This window comes from Malurus melanocephalus, unplaced genomic scaffold (genome assembly GCF_030028575.1).
Source record: "Malurus melanocephalus ecotype Western Australia unplaced genomic scaffold, MMel_1.1 scaffold_568, whole genome shotgun sequence".
Classification (NCBI taxonomy): Eukaryota; Metazoa; Chordata; class Aves; order Passeriformes; family Maluridae; genus Malurus; species Malurus melanocephalus.
The window spans coordinates 238,864-256,434 of NW_026623800.1; the positions used below are offsets into that span (position 1 = coordinate 238,864).

A 17,571-nucleotide genomic window follows, 5' to 3' on the forward strand; every position below is an offset into this window, starting at 1 on the left:
CCATAGTAAATTATTTATTTCCAAGAAGGAAATACACTATGTATATTTCCACTGTMTATTTGAGACTTGTTGATAATTTCTTGTTGTGGTATAGCTATTGAGTGTGCTTTAAACGTCCCTTAATGATCTCAGTGCTATTAAAGTGTGAGGGCTRAGGCTTTTTTCCAGAATGAATGAGGGCATCCAATTCCTTGGGTGCCCACTGGAGAGGAAAATTTTAATGAATTTTAATTATTTAAATTTATTTGATTAAAAGAAAAGGCAAAGAAGAGCTAGCAGAAAGGTTGGTGGCTTTGTTTCAAATGAGCAAATGAGCTGTTTATCAAGACTTGCTTGTTTTCTTTTAAGACTTTCTTTAAAAAACAGTTTCCAGAAAAAAATTCAGTCTAAGTAGTCTGGATTAACTATTAATCTATTAGAAATAGATTGAGATGAAACCAAAATATATCTGTCAAATTGGGAACTTAATTTGGTTTAGGCACGTTTTGTAAAGAATGTTATTATTCCTGACAACCAGAAACACAGATCTTTAACCAAAAAAGTCTTGCTGCTCACATGCACCAACATGAATCATCCACCAGTGAGAGACACAGTTCATTTGACAGTCAGTTAAATGAGCCATATTCATCAGTGAAAGAGTTCTTTGCATGTCTTTTCATGCAGTTCTTTGTCACTTATATTTACATTTTCCTAAAGAATATCACAAACAAAATCAAAAATTCATGACTATTGTTACACAGCAGAGCCTTATTTTGATACTCCCTTCTTACCACAGACCTTCTAACAAGTCTGTTTTTTCCTGCATTTAAAAAAACCACCAGATATATACCAAATCAACATGGTTGTCCAGTGGAAGTACAGAAAACTTTTTTTAGGAAAAGAGCATCTGTACACAGTAATATGTATTGTGGTGATGATCATAAATTGCAAAGAAAATACTCTCCTGCTAAAATGTAAGTACTCCTTGCCCTCTTTTCCAGACTTTAAAAAAAAAAAAAAAGAGATTGGTGAGCACATCACAGGAGGGAAAATCAGACTACGTTGATTTCAGCACTTAAATGGCACCTATGCTTAGCAAAACAGAAGTAAAACATAGTCACTGCCATGTAGAAAAAGCAGTTTGTACGTGAGAAAGAAACCAGAAACTGAAAGGAAAAAATACTGTAAAAAAGAGAAGTGAATAGACCTTACTCTTGTGACATTTGCAAAACTAATATATTCAAGACACGGGGTAGAGAAAGAAAACTGAAAAAATACTGATCAAAAGCACCTTCTGGCACAAAGTGTACYCTGCCCAACACCTTATAACTTCTACCATATGGACATAAACCTGCAGTTTTGAAGGAGAGYGAGGAGCATTGATTGGAAAGCTAACAATGAGGATGGCAAGGGAGAACTCGCTCTCCTAGCTGGAGTTCTACCAGGAGTAATAAAGACTTYTTTAGCAGAATGCATGCTGGCTAGCAGATGAGGACTGAATGCCAGTCACTTACAGTATAAACAGAAGAGCCAGGGTGGTAATTCATTTCATCTACAGATCTGTATGTGTTTTGGGTCTTCTCCAAGACAGGCTCAAATCCTGGCATCTGGGATGAACTTGAAACTCAAATAAAAAGCATGTTGGAATGGCTTGTCTTTTGCAGCATCGGTARTGCTGCTGCTACAGATTTCAAAATGAGGGTGCCATTTTCTGCAGCCATAGGTGAGGTGAAGGGAGAAATGCAGAGGAAGTTTCTGGAGGAAACGGGAAATTTTGCACTAGTGTCCTGTTTAGGTGTGTTTTGCATTTCATGATACAGGATTGGGTTTCCTGTTGATCATTTGACWTTTATAAGGACCTACCTATGTGGAGCACCTGTTTTCATACTGGCACAGACATTAGGAGTTTTTCTTACTTTGTCATACCRCCTTTTATCCCATCCCTTTACTTTGGGCAACTCTGCTTTTCCTACCTTTAGGAACCTCTGTGTTGCTTCATTCCTCGAAATACCACATCCAACATCAACAACAAAAACAAAAAGTCTGTCCCTCAAATCACTCCTGAAGATCTGTTTCTACCCCAGTATTAACTGGAAATGCTGAGTGATGCCAGCTAGCTAAAGGAGCAGGAAAGATGGAACTATTGGCGTGTTGCACATGCATCTTCTTAGGGGTTTTTGCCTCCCCCTTCCTCCTGTGATTGGTRCACCTGCCTATTACCTAGCCTAGCTCAGCTAGGCAGGGTGCTTTTAGTGGCAAAGATTGCTCAGCTCTGTGTGTCTGCTCTGTTCTTAGCACAGTGGGGCTCCCAGTCTGATTTACAGCTTCCAGCTCCTGCTATCATACAAATAATAGAGAGTAATAATGACAGTAGCCTCTGTAATTCRTGTTGTCCTTGGGGGAGCGTGGGCAGAGTCTTTAAAGCCAAGTTCTCTGATCTTTTCAGTCTTCTCACTTTGTGGCAGGGACAATAGGATCCTAGTGATGGGTGTTCCAAGGAAGCATCATACCTCTCTGCCTCCCTTCCACCTTGTACCATTTTGCATGATTTCTGCCACCTAATCACAGTGCAGCTGTCACACAAGGGTATAATGTTTCATTTTCCTGACTCACTCTGTGAAATAACTCAGAGGTAGGTGCTGAGATGTGATAGTTGAATCRCACTGCCTGCATAAAAAAATCGTGGGTTAGTTACTAACTCAAAAAGTTAGTTTYAAGTTTGACTGGAAAATGGGATGATCTGAACAAACTGTGTTATTACTTTAAAGGCTCGTAAGGTTAACCATTACATCGGTCACTGGAACACCTGTGGGTGAAATGTAAGTGACTTATCAAACAAGTACTTCCTCAGAGTGCAAAGCTTCAGAAAGGGAGGACAAAAGGCAGGAACTATGGTCAGGCTTGAGCGGGAGAAATAAAATGAGACTGGTTTAGTTAATAAATGGAACAGATTATTGGTTGACTCAAACAGAAGAAACCTCTGGATTTTTTAAAAACTGCTTTAGACAAAACAACCATTAGCTAATTTTTACTAGTAAAAGCTTTAATCTTACCGCTCTCTTTGTGAGTATAACCAGCAGCTCCTAAACTTTTGAGCTTGGGTAACTTTATTGGTCATTCTATTCTGGTCAGTCTGTAAAATGGTCATTATTTCTAAGTACTTTTTTTTGAAGAAAGATACATTGGAAAGCAATTCCAAACTTCGTTCATTTACAAAGAGAAGGAAAGTGTTTATTCAGTTTGGTAGATGTCCATTTCTTTTACTGGAAAACRTTTTCATTGTTCTTGAAAAATAGTGCTTGCATCTGAGTTAAAAGAATTATTATTTTGCTTGCACAGCTCATTCAGCTTAGCTTTCATTTTAGTGAAAAGTATTCTGCTGYAACTTTTTCTATACATAAACGACCTACAAGAGATTATTTTTTCTGAAGTTTTGAGGTTGATGGTAACATGATAGTTGTGACTTCTGACCGAAAAAGGAAAGGGAAATTTTCCACTGAAGGAAGTGGCAGAACTAGAAATTCTTCAAAGAGAGAGGAGGAATTTTTTTTTTTATCCAGTCTTCTAATCCATGGTATGGAAATAGAAATTTAACTGCACAGAGTAATTTAAGGCTTCAAACTCTGGCAGACACTAAATATTAGCAACTAGAGTGTAATTCAGTTCACAATCTGGAGAGGAAGTAAGATGCTGCAATCTGACAGAGTAATCACTAAACTTCAGAGGAGATTCCAACATCAAGAAAAAGTCTGAGGACTAAGTCTGAGAGTAAAAAGTAAGTGAAATACTTTCTTCAGGTGTTTCATGGGTACTACTCAAAGATATTATCATTGGGGCTTGCAAAGTACAGAACAAAAAGGGACCCATGAGAAAAAGCCATCAGTCAGGCCAGCTGCATGCCATTATTTCTGAATTTAAAAAAAAAGAAGGTATTTCACATTTTAAGTGCTACTGTAGGGAGAATCGCAAAGAATGGGAAATCAGTCAGTAATAGGAAATTATAGTTGCTGAGAATTACTAGAAAATTAAATGTCTAAGGGTGTGGAACCAAGCAATGTTACTGTCTTCCATTGTATTCAGCACAAGAAGCCTGGGGAAATACTTTGCTGGGTTTTGCAGTACCTTCAGGTTTATAAGTTTTACTCTGTTTTTCACTTCTGGCAGGAAGCACTCTGCCTTGTTTTCATCAAGTAAAGACTTTCCAAAGTCAGCACCTTAATCTTTTTTAAAAAGGCAGGAAACATCTCCTTGTGCTTTCATTTTCTAAGCAGCTCCCTTGAGCTATCCTGCACTTGCTGCTCTTTACTGACCTATTGTSTTTCTAGAGGTGCACCACAGTGTATGTGTCAGTTTGGCCTTGATTCTTGCAGCTCCACTAGCCCAGACAGCCTCAGAAAACAGAAGTGRGGTTACTGTGCAAGGCTTGAAGTCAGCCATCTGTATGCAAGGGTGGAATCAAAAGCTTAAAAGTTGAACAAGCAAAAAATAAAAAAAAAATCATTAGGTCCAGTGTTGGGAGGAAAATGCAGTGGGCATCACTCAGTTGTTGACATCAATTTAATGACCTGTTTACATTAAATATAAATATTCTACTGGAGACACAGAATGAATCTTGCAGCTGCATATTCTTAAAGGCTTTAGGACCAAGGAAATTTAAAATTACTGTGTCAGACAAAGTGGTTGAAACAACAATAATAAAATAATTGGCCACCAAGACTAGATAATTATGATAAAATAGTGTATTGGTAACACCGTTACATCTTTCTCTAATGAAAGATTGCATTCACTCAATATTTTTAGCGTCTGTCCTTATAGCAGAGTAAAAGAGCAATCACAGCACAGATTTTTTTGAGGTTTGCAGTAGTGCTTTTCCAAAGTACTCTCTTGAAARCATGCAAACAAAACCAAATGGACATTGCAGTTTATCAGGAGGCAAAATGAATTTCAGAACTACTGCCCCAAGTTGCCTTGATCTCCTTAGGCACAGCTCATCTTTCTGTCCATGGTGCCAGTGCAATTACCTGTGTGGATGCAGGTTTTTAGTAAGTTAAAAAGTAATTATGAGGTGAGAGGCAAATAYCACTCGATCAACATCTACCTATCAGACAGAAACGAGGGAGAAGTCAAGTGTCACTGCTTATCATAGCTAATGCACTTCAGCATTTAACAATAAATGCTCTAGGGTATGTTTATTAAATGCATGGGGGAGTCAGTGTTGGGGCAGCAGCTCTTGGTTATGATTCTAGATGGTGTGTGTTAGCTGAATTCACATAGGACTATGAACAGTTTCAGTGGGACAAAAGCAAACTGAATGAAGAGATAATGCCAGCTCAACTTTCAGTCTTCATGAATGCTGTGTAAACTTCAAGWGAGGAAATGTCCATGACTTTTAACTCGTAAAGGGTTCAAAGCTGAACAATGCACTGAAGAAAGAGATGTATGTTTTACTGTAGACAATGCACTTCCAGTGCACTGTAAAAAACTTCCAGTGTCCATCTGATGCTTAAATAAAAACTTAGCAGAATGCTAAGGGGGTTGAAGAGTAGGTTAGAACACAGAAATTTTCTAAAATCCAGTTGTAGAAAATCTGGGGTATTTTAAAGCWGTAAGCAGTATTAAATTAAGTGCAGAAAGTTAATCCCAAATTTCTAGTGCTAAAMGACTCAAGGAATGTTCAAGAAAGGTGAAAGGTGGCAAGTTTTGYTTATTTTCCCAAACAGATTTTTGAGACCACTAGCACCAAGAATGGAGCAACAATCTGTCAGCAAATAAATAAGCTGCTGGATGAAAGTAAAGGAGAATTGAGATAATGGCAATATTATTTTATAATAATTAATGATACRAGTTTTTAAAAAACTTGTTGAACATCATGGTTCCAGTTTAAGACAACCTCTATTGTGAGTAAGGCTGAGTCCTTCACTGTGAGAAGCTTTATCCTATTTTTAACTTGAAGTGGCATTACAATTATTTTCCTAGACAATTGGAGATGATTCCTCAATTGGATAATCAGTGAATGATGCAATRTGGGAGTTTGAGTTAGCCTCTGCCATGTTAGGCTCTGTGCCACTTCTTGTGTAGGCTTTCGTTGGAGATTTTGCATTACTGGTGGATWTGCCAGCTTAAGCCATGGCTCCCAAGAGAATAATGCTTTGTATCATGGAAGGCATTTCATGAAAGTTGTGCTCCATCATATGCAGAAAATGTGTGTGCTTTGAATATGATTTTGATTTTATCCTCTCTGAATAGTGTAAGTGTGGCTGGTTCCACTGAAGTGGGGTCCATGAGCTGCTAAAGAGAGACAGGGCACTGAGATAGAGCATACTGGATAATAGAGAGTTCTCTGTGAATTGTTGCCTTTACTTGATTTCACTGTTTAGCACTCATATTCCCGAAACTTAACACGGGAAGCCAACAAAAGGAATGCAGAAATGATTTTAACAAGGTGTGATGAGTATTCCGGTAGGGTGGAGTAGCCTGCAGGAGATAATAAAGGCTTTGGAAGGAACCAGTCTTTTAAGCTGCATCTGAAAAGATGCTACCTGTTGTTGCTTTGACATTCTTTCTTGCTTGGGTTTTAGATTTATGAGAACTTTTGAGTCCTTCATATGTCTTACCATTTGCATCATTCTTGATCCGCTGCTTCCTGTTGGCCAAGTTCAGCTCAACAGCTGCTTTTTGCACAAACATGCTCTAGATGTCTTCTAAATATCTACTGCAATTTTGAGTGCTGTAAAGAGTACAGCAATATAGAATTTAACAAAACTATTTATATATGATGCAGGAAAATAAAAACAGAACTGTTTATTATAGAATTTATGCATCTATAGTAAAGAAAACACAGAGCCTTTATTCATACAAAGTAAAGGATTTTGCCAATTCAGAACAGTATCTTTGTATTTCTGTCAAACTAATATTCTTGTTGGACTGAACACAGGGACAGGCAGCACATAATTTTCCCTGATTTAGCACTCATGCAAAGTACCTTGGCCAGAATTTTCCAAAGAACCTGGTTCCTGCAGTTAACTCCAGATATGTTTTGATTAATTGTTATCACCTTTTCTGGCAGATTTTTGTGGCATTCTTCCTGGCAAGGAGTTTGAAAAATGTAGGCCAAAAATGTAACTRTGGGTACTCAGAAGTACTCTCCATCTTAGAATATCCTGGTTAAAATTGAGAAGAAACATTAGAATGGAAATGGAAATCTTTTCATTCTACTTTTCAGAAAATATCTCTTCATGTAAATTGACCATTAATTTGCTTTCTTTCCGGAAAGAGAAAGTGAAGAAACAAGTAAAATACAGTTGGTGCTATCAGAATCCTCTCTGGAGCCCAGATAGTGATGGAAGAAAGTGTTGTTAAAATATTACACTTCCCTTAGGCTTTTCCCTTCCTTCTCCCTTCCCAAAAAAGCTACAGCAGGAAAGCAATCCATAAATCCCTGTGTCCACTTTATGGCATGGTGCCTCAAATGATGAATGCTGACATGTTTTGGTTTAAAAAAAAAAAATGGAACTCCATAAAAAAATAAAATCAGCTGAGTGAATTGAATGTTGGTTCCTAACGTTTTTCATGCTGAACTCATTTAGTAGGGGAAATGGATATTTCATCAGACATGGATTTGACGTTCCATCACATTATACAGTAAACAGTACAAACGATGTTATATTTTTTTTAAATGGTGAAGCTGGAGGAGCTAAGACAGTAGCTGCTGTAAGGCACTGGTTATCTCATTTAAACAGATATTAAATGTAGGTGCCAGTGGTGTGATCATCAGCTGCTTCCCACTTTGTGAATAAATTGCTTAGAAGGAGTCTTTTTTCCTACCAGATGTGACCTAGATTTAGATTTCCAAAGGCAAAAAAAAAAAAAGGTCTATTGTGTAAAAAAACAATTGTGGGTAAAATGCATGGTAAATGAGCTTATCTCACTTTTCCAGGTGTTTAAGCTAATATGTTACAGAATTACAGCTTCATTTATGAAAAATAATTTAGGAAAATGTTCCAGCAAATCAAATTTGGATAAAGGCTTAGTATAGTTATTGTGTTGTTAGCAAGTTTCTAAATGGAAGAAAGAAAAGGGAGCCAGCACAGATAATAAAAATATAGAAATTTATGGATCTGTGAAGAGGATCCTGTAAAGGGTCAGGRCTGGCAGTGGTATCCCACCTGTGTTGTGGTCCTGCAAAGTATCTTGGAACAATGTGAAGTATTATATTCCTGACAATGCATATGAAAGCAGGATATTTTCTTAAAAGACCAAGCATTGATTTCTATTGGCCCTGGATAATATTAATGACCCTGGTAGGTTAAGTGTATAAACAATAAAAGAATAACACTTTTATTCTTTTCCTCATTCCTTTTTCTTTTCTCAATTCCATAGGGGCTGCCACTCGAAAACCAGACCCRGAGCCTGAGAAGCAGACAGACCATACTGTTAAAATTGCTGGAGTCATTGCAGGCATCTTGCTGTTCGTCATTATATTTTTGGGGGTCGTGCTGGTAATGAAGAAAAGGTGAGCAATTAGTGGATGTTTTCTATGTCCRTATTCATATTGCATCTCCTACGGCAGTACTCGGTTTGATATTGGTAAAAGTATCCAGCCACCTTCGTGYCCACAGAGAATGAATGTTTGCATCTTTGCTGTATATATAGCAACTTAATATTAATGATTCTAGCATTCTTACATCAGTACTGCATGGTGGACTCTAAAATAGAAGAGTATCTGTCCTGTGTGAGTCTCCACCCCATTCGACAGATGAGCTGAAAGCTAGATGTTGTCCCATTTCTGCATGTAAAAGAAATCCTTAGTCAAACAGGAGCTGGAGCTAAGGTAATTTGTGCTAAGAATGAGGCCTGTATTGTTCTGCTTAAACTTCCTTCCCTGAAAACAAAGGAAAATGTTACAGAGGTGCTGAAGGTTTCCACATGCTGGTTAAACACCTTCACACATTGAGATTGTTTTGCTTTGAATATCTTTTGAAAACTGCTACATTATTAGAAGTGTAAGGCTTTTAAAACTGTTTCCYTTTCTCAACACTGTAAGAGATAAAATAGTAACTGGAAAAATACAGCTAGGGAGGTGGCATAGGTAAGAAAAAAAAACTGTATGATCTTAGAATGTTAGTCTGGATTGGGAGAAATTAATYAGCAAATAGAATTAAGGTTTCAGGTTGTATCCTGGGAAATGTGAGATTTGCAGCTGTTAGAGGTGAGGTTGGGAAAGTGTGGATGCTTTGTAAAAGGGCTGAGTAAATTCTCCTTCCACTTCTGCCACATTCTCATTCCTGTGTCCCATAAATCTTTACCTCCTTGCTATTCCCCTTGTATTTTCCCCTTTTTTTTTTCCTTTGAGAGCAGTCCTGCCCTCATTTGGCTCATCCSAACCCTGTGTGGTTTAATTGTATGTTAACAAGTTTGGCAGGTCTGAGATAGCCCAAAACCCTGAGCTGCCTGAATTTCTTCCAGAATTTGAACAGTAGAGGTGCTCAGCAAAGGAGGCAGCTGTCTGACAGTGCCTCAGGGMAGGCAACAGAAGTAGCTGCTTTTCACTCTCCTTGAAGGCAGAATCAGGGCCATGAGTTAGAAGGGCTCTATGAAGAGAAAGGTGAGCTGTGGCCAGGGCTGGGGGCTAGGTCATGACAAGAGGTGTGTAAAGCGCTCAAAAGCTGCCATATAGAAGAGACTGAGACTTAAGCCCCAGGGCAAGTCTGACTGGGGCAATGGAGCTGMCCCAGTAACCAAGTCTGCTCAATAAAGGACAGTGTAGCAGGGTTGAAATCTGTTCTGACTTTGCAGTACTTTCTTCTTCCCACGTCCGATTTCTTGCATCATTCATACCTTCAATTTTAACAGTTGAACTCCCAAACTCCTCCCTAGGGCCAGACACAGCATTTGGCATGCAGGAAGGAAGGCTTCTTGCATTATCTGGCCAATCCTTCTTCACACAATTCCTGACCRGCATTCATCATTCTCTCTCTTACAGTTCTGACCCTCTCCTAAAGTGTTTCTGCCAAAGGTAGAATGTATTCACCCAAGGGAGACAAGTTATTCTTAATCTTGAAGGGAGAGCATTGCAAAATGATCAAAATAGTTTCAAAGTGAATAAGGTGTCTGATACTCTGGCTAAATGGATGCTATGCCAGCTCCCGCTTAATTCTCTAGAGAAAAACTTGATAATCTAATTGTTAGAGGCAGGAGGGCTCAGATCCTGTTTGCATTAATGCGGAAGCATACTTGATTCCTTCTGTCTGCCATAGCAATTATTATTCATAGTAATCCTATTGATAGAAAAAAAGTGCATTATGTGAGCTTCTTTGGTTTTTGGAATAAATCTGCTTGTGAGAGAGATGAAACTATTGAAAATACAAGTCCAGGAACTCTGTTGCCAARTACATACAATTTCATTGTGTAGTACAGAAAGAATGATACTGATAACTTACACATAACCCAGAATGATGCTGCAGCCCTGAACAAAACAAACTGAAATGGGCTGAAGCAAATATTAAAAAGTGAGAATGGTTCATTTGTGTAACATGATGTGACTAGGCTTTAATGAGAGTTTCGGGAGGTGGGTATATTGTGTCCCAAGCCTCTAAAGCATCTGCTGTAGCGTAGAGGATCTTGAATACAATTACACTCATGACTTAAGCAGAAGATGAACCAATTATTCAAGGGATTGTTATTGGGGCATTAATTCAGTAGGCTGCTGAGGGCCCCTATGGTTTCACCTTGGTTCACTTACTGGGTATACATTATGCATTTGAAGAAAACGTATAAATCATGCCACAAGCTCGGTGTGACTGTAGTGGATTTGCAGTTCTACAATATTTTAGGTGCTGCTTTGGGAAACAATCTTATCAAGCTAGTCTGTCGTTTGACTTCTGCACTTGATCATTTTGTTTCATTTACTTTATCAGGAGCTTTACTGGCATAAAGATCTGAGTGAAAAATAAAATAGCACCTTGTAATTTACCAGCACCTTTCCCCTGAGAACCACTTTGTTCTCTGCACTATTATGTGCAGACTCTCTGGGCTACAAGGGTAGGTTTCACTGCACTGAGTGTACGTGCTCTGAAACTTGTTTGGAGTTTACTGCAGCAATATCCCATTCACATTCCACTATCCCAAGGCATATCCCAAAGCAAATGCCATGTGTTATTGATTCTTCCACAGAAAAGTCTTGTATACTTGATTTCCACATAGCACCAGTAGATGAARCTTGCTCTGTCTCTGGGGCTTCACAGTGCTTAATTAACTTAATTTCAGACCATTTATTTCCATTGTCAAGAGATTTGGAAAGCAGTTTCATGTATGTGGTAACCATGACTTTGTCCAACACATTCCTTAAATAGCCACCTCATTTCACTCAACAACTCTTCTTTGCTTGATTGGTGCCAGGCACCACAGATTTTCACAGATCAAAAGTCTCTTGAACTTTTAATTCAGTATCCAAGTAGAGAAGACCAACATTCAAGGAGGTTTTCAGTGCAGTACAGATGTTCTCTGATTATGGCTACTACCAAAGCAGTAGTAGAGAAGTTCTGCAAATATTARTAATCATTAGGCAGCAATATTGATTTCATTATATAATGGTTTTCCAAAGTAGTTGTATTGTAAATCCAGTCACAGAAAGATTAGGTGACCTAGAAATTCAGTGTATGGTATGGAGTCACTTGTGAGGGTAGAAACATCATGGATGCTGAAGCATTTTCTGTATGGACACTCAGCTTTTGACTGAAGTAAACCAAGTTTGTAAACTCACATGGGTCAGGGGAAGACTGTTAGGGCTCTTCTGCTTTTCTCTCCACTTGGTTGTTCACAGTTCTTTATCCATTCTGTTCTGTCTTTCCTTCATTCATTAGCATTCCTGCATAAAGGTGTCGTGTACTGGAGTCTAGGAGCTTGGAAGCTATTCCTAACACCAGTATAGTCTAATCAATGAGATGATTGTTCTCTGTAAAGTCAGAATAATGCCAGTGGGCTTTCATCTCCTCAAATGTGCTCTGTGTCTCTCACATAAGAATTAACACAATGTCAGTTGAAAACAGTACATGTATTTCCACAACATAGATCCACAATGAAGTGAATTTTGAATCTGATCGTGAATGTTAAATCATAGGCAAGGCCCTTGATTTCTCCCAGTCTTTGATGTACTTACATAGGATTTTATAAAACATTAAAAATAAAGAATGCACCAGCTTCATCTTTTGGTCATGTTTAAGTGGAGCAGTGAAAATGAGAGTACTGTTGCTGCAACCTTTGGAAAGCAATGGCAATTAAATCAAGATTTGGATAAATCAGACCCTTACTGTTTTATTTTTTCGCTTCCTTTTTCTTTTTCTTTATATTCTGTTGAAGTTAAATTAAATAAATTTGCCTAAGTTGATGAGTTAGTGGTCCAGCATTTGCCTAAGAGTCCCTTTTATGTCTTTGGGGCAGCTGTTTCTGTTGGGGCTGACATCTTGTTGCTGCACTGGGAGTGCAATGAGGAAGCAGTTATTAAAATTTTATTCCATTGGCTGCTGCTTCAGTTGTAGAGTGGAGCTCYTCTGATCATAAAAAGGTTATTTTGTTTTGCCTGTTTTTAGTTTCTGTTTTCTGCTGTCTCTGTGCCTGAGCCTTCCATGAGTTTCTAATGCATGTAATTGTGGCATCTGTTAAAGTCAGAGACCCTGGTGCTTGGCAGTGGATAAGGAAGGTTTTTGCACTCGGTGGAGCTGGGCTGGGAATGCATTGTTYCCATTCCCTGATAGCAAATCAGGCTGTTCAGTTATGCATACACCTTTGCCAACTATTTCAAACACTTAGGATAGAAACTGAAGATAATAAGGCTGAAGGAAAATTCCAGCCTGTTCTCCCTGAATCATGTTTTTCCCTGTAAGCAAACTACAAAAAAAAGAAGTGGTGAAAGAAAACACTGTGGTAATGGTGCAGTTCCAGAAGTTTCCATTCTGATGGTCAATCCTGCTGCAGCCAGCCTCCTGTGCTGGTTTTGGTAAATTTTATAGTGGGGCCTTTTCCTACAAGTGGTATTTGTGACATTAATTTATGTCTTCAGTCCTAAAGGAGTTAAAAGTGCTTAATATTGTCACTATATGCAGAAAAAAATTATTGACATAAAATRACCTCCCTWCTGGGAAGTGACTGAAGAGCCATGMTCATAAAAAAATTTGGCCWARGTTGGCCAAACTCCTTGCATTGGTCTTTTTAACACAAAACTTTTCATGCATAGASAGAGACTTAAGTTTGCATTGTGTAGGAGTAAAAATGGAGCTTGTCCATATTTCTTAAAAAAAAGCTAAATCCATTCAGTTATGAATGGTGCTTTAGCATGTGGCCTGATGACTTGAAAATATAAAACTTTCTGTTTCTTCAGGATTTTAATGTATTCCTTGTACCTGTTTCTTTTAGTGTATGGTATTCTTGAGAGTCAAAACCTTGGYGCTCTTTTTCAAGGACTTTTATATGGAAAATCTCACAACTGAAGCAATATAAAAAAAGCTGGAGCTTGAGACTTCCAATTTTTCTAGTCTTACACAGAATCTTAGTGGGACATTTACACAAATTAAAGCTCTTGGATTTTCAGCATTTTTCTCATAAGGAATAATTTATCTCTGTAACATATTTGGCAGAATTCTGCRTATACATACCAGCAGTGTTTCACTGATTAATTGTATTTATTGTTGTTTCTCAAATTAYTATACATCTTTTAGAAGTATGAGAACATTTGTACTAATTACATTAAATCTCACTCAGCAACATACGGCAAGAAATAGGGTTGGCAGTGTCATGAAATTCTAAATCAAAGGGAGAGAATTTCTGAAAAGAAATGTGGGGGGAAATACAGTTATGTCTGAACTAGAAAACAACCCTTTGCTAATAGGTGCAGGTAAGTGCTCTGATAGGACCTGATCTCGAATGCTCCCTGTTGAATCCAATAGGATATGTGCCGGTGAAAGAAGTGTACAACTGGTTTGCAGCTTGCCCCTTACTCTATTCTATCTTTTAAAACTCAACTTTAGCAGGTATACATTTTCCAGATGTGCCATGTTATTAATTATTCAGTATGTAGCCTCTTGTGTTTGAACAATGCTGTTTGCATCAGAAAAATGGGAATAAAAACTGGGAAATATTTCTAACGGCATCTTCACACAAAGAAGATGAGAGAGAAAATTTGATGAAAGCCTGGTTTTCAAAGGGATGCCTGAAGCATGTAGCCAGAGGCAAGTTAACGTTAGTTATAGTCCTTTGCAAAGCCTGTTTACATGTTTCCTCTGTAGTCAAAGGGCTGTATGCATGTGCTGTAAAAATTACAAATGCCTACATGGTTCCCTTCAGTCTTTYATCTTACCAACATGTGAATGCTATTTGACATTATGCTCAGAGATGTTTTAAGATCTCCAGCCTTCTTCTAATTGCAGTCAATATATGGAATTCATTTAGGTTGAAACTTGCYCTTTCTGGGGAGTTGCAGTCCTGCTTGTACTGGGCTCAAAAGTGGGGGAGGGAGGGAGGAAAGGGTGTAAAGCAGAAGAGCGTAGCTGGAGAGCTTCTGTAGTCTTTGCTCACACGGAGCATGTCTAAATGGGGTATCTGGCTGTGAAAGAGGTCATCCAAGACTGACTGAGCCCATATTTCTCAGGATAGTGTTGCTAGGTCTCCCACGTTGTTCGTTGTGGCATTCACGTGGGCAGAAATAACATGGGTACAGAAGCAGTTCTTAGTTTTATCTCTGCCACATGGGGAAATACCACAATATAGTTTTTGCCCACAAGGATAGACTTTTTATTTGCATGACAGTAAGTGTATTTTTCTTAACAATTTAAAAGGTTGTTTAAAAGCTGAAATATTAAAAGAACTGTAGCCATTTTTCCCCCTCTGGAAGCAAGCTCAAGTCCTTTCAAAGGCACAACTGATTGCTTTAAACAAAGAAGGATGGCCTAAGATTCTGCAGTACTATGACAGGAAGAGGAGTTACTTAAAATGCATTCTGAAATTCTGTATTGCTGAGCTTCAAACACCAAGGTAGAAGTTCCATAGCCTTATTCTTAATGCAGCTGAGATGTAATCAGAGGTGGTTTAGCACTTTATTTGGGATTATTTTTGTGTCTAGTGTATGCAGATATGAACATTAAATATTAAATACCTAACATTACTTAGTAGGTGTACCTTAAGGTGGTTTGATCTAGTAGTTGGAGATGCATTATATATTGTATTGCTCAAAGTGTTATGGAGATTGGGTGTGTCACCTGTCTGTTCCAGAAACATTGCATGATATGCAAATATACATTCTTGCTACCTTTCATTTGTGTCACCAGTTCAGGTCTCAGTTTCATCTTGATTTTTCATACATTAATATTTGACTTTTCTTTCCTTCCATTTCATCTTTTCCACCACTGCCTAATCCTTCCACCATCATGGCAGAAGAAGCTATCACTCCTACACTTACTACCTGTAAGTAACTTCTTTGTCATCAAGAGACACGCTTTCTGCCATATTGTTCCATGCCTAAGTAGTGAATGCTAATATTCAAAGTTCCTTTATAAAAATACTTCATAAAAAATTTACCAAGATAAAAACAACATGGTCAATAATGTAATGAAATATTTAGCTTTATAAGAGTTTCTTATGTCCCATACTGTGYATTAGAGTCCTTTGATTACACTATGTAAAGAATTTTCTTAATTGAGAAGTAGCAGGTATAAATATTATACCATGTCAATGAGAAATTTTCTTGCCTAACTATTTTTAGAATTTATTTAGTAGTTTCTTTTTCATTTGTTCTGTTGACAATAATAGCATTGGTTAGACATGAACAAGCATTTCCATTTGTTGCTRTGTACATATTACTACTTTTTTGTGAAAAATGATCTTGCATAAACATCATAAGTTACCATTTCTGGAGTGAATTTCAAAGGAGAGAGCACTAAAAAATGAGGGCAGGATGAAGYATAACTTTCAGTAAGTAACAAATTTTTTGTTTTGATACAGTCCTTAGTAATACCATTATATGCTTCTTGATTTACCAAAAGCCTTGTTTTGTTCCYTGTTGTCAGCAGGTGATGAATGAGAAGGGCTCTTGTGTGAGTTTAGCAAGTCCCTTTCTGAGGCTGTTCCCTTTTGTTTGCTTTCCAGGTACAAGGAGTAYGTAATAGATTAGCAAAATGTTAAGRGTCTTGCTTAGTTCCAAAATGAGATGTATTTAATCTTGTATAATCCTGTTGGCAAGCAGCAAAAATCAGCTGTCCACTAGTTACCTGTTTTCTTTAAACCTCAGATTTAAAAGTCATGGGAACCCATGAGATGTCTTTATATAGTTACAGAAGTTGGGGTGTTACTTGCAGAAGACAAATTTCAGTTTTCAGCAACATATGGTGGTGGCATGCTCTTAGAAGGATWTTCAGTAATGTTTTTATTTAAAGGCAATAGAAAGTTTCTCATGTTTATTCTAGTTGCTCTTCAAACTTTTTTAAAATGTATTTTTTCAGTTACTGAAAAAGCATCAAACATTCATTGATAGAATTTATGGAAAAAATATTACATGTTTTCTATCTTGAAAACTTGGTAAGCAGAACTATTCTTCAAATTAATTAAACCAACTAAAACTTAAACCTCATAGCCGAAATTCTCTGACTTCACAATATATTGAARCTGCTCATTTGGTTGGTAATTCAGATTTCATATTACATTATATGACACTTCACRTATAGTGCAATATGTTTAAACTACTGTTTAAAGCAGTATATTAATGTGGAGGTCAGAAAAAAATTAACTATTCCACAGATACAGTATTCCAAAATTTATTTCTGTTTCTGAGATTAAAAGACATATTTTCCATGAAATAGGYCTTAAAGAAAATAAATTCAGTTTGGGACCATTTAAATGGAGTTYTTTAAAATGCCAGAAGAATATAATACAGTAAGCCATATAGTATGTTCTTGCCATAATAAGTAAATACATTTAAATTAATATTTMAATATGATTCATGTCTCAAGGCTAAGTCAGAACCAAAATTGAAACAAATGGAACATTAAATGAAACACTGTTTCATTTATTCAAAGAAATTGGATTGTATCTTTTTTTTCTGTTTTTCCACAGACAGAGGAAAATGCATGAATTGAAATGGTTTCTTGAAGTTTTACAAACAGGTTTTTTCCCTAGTTTTGCAATCACAGAGATTGTTAATAGTGGATGGAATAGGGCATCTCAGGATTATTTGAAATACTGACCTAGTGGCTTCAAGAAAAGACCAACTTTTTGTTAGTGTGATACAAATTCAGCAACTTTGTAGCTTGGTTGATTAACTCTTCAAAAAGGGATTTTGACCTTGTAGTGTTTTATTTCCCATCTGGCAAAAGAAGGGAAGTAAAAGCCGTGAAAAGTGCAGTCAAGATTGGCTGTCAGTCRGAGGAAATATTTTGGACCAAATTCTCCACCTGTTTACGCATCACACAATTTCACTGAAATTGGTGGAAATCTTAGATGAATGCRGAATTCATTACAGTCTTATTTTTAGCTGAGGAAGTTGGTATGGATTATAAAATGTTCCGTATTTTGAGAAACATAATTTCAAGTACTCTGCCATTGCTAATT

The 17,571-nt window shown here is 37.4% G+C and overlaps 1 protein-coding gene across 3 annotated transcripts in view; it reads left to right on the forward strand.

Annotated features, from left to right (window-relative positions):
* PTPRM (protein tyrosine phosphatase receptor type M) overlaps positions 1-17,571 on the forward strand; it is a 342,158-nt gene that overhangs the window by 179,875 nt on the left and 144,712 nt on the right. For 2 of the 3 annotated variants that reach the window (XM_057382477.1, XM_057382478.1), the window contains exons 13-14: positions 8,359-8,491; positions 15,403-15,432. In XM_057382477.1, coding sequence (XP_057238460.1) covers positions 8,359-8,491; positions 15,403-15,432 — 163 coding nt within the window. The remainder of the gene's footprint in view (positions 1-8,358; positions 8,492-15,402; positions 15,433-17,571) is intronic. The other variant, XM_057382481.1, reaches the window with a different exon arrangement.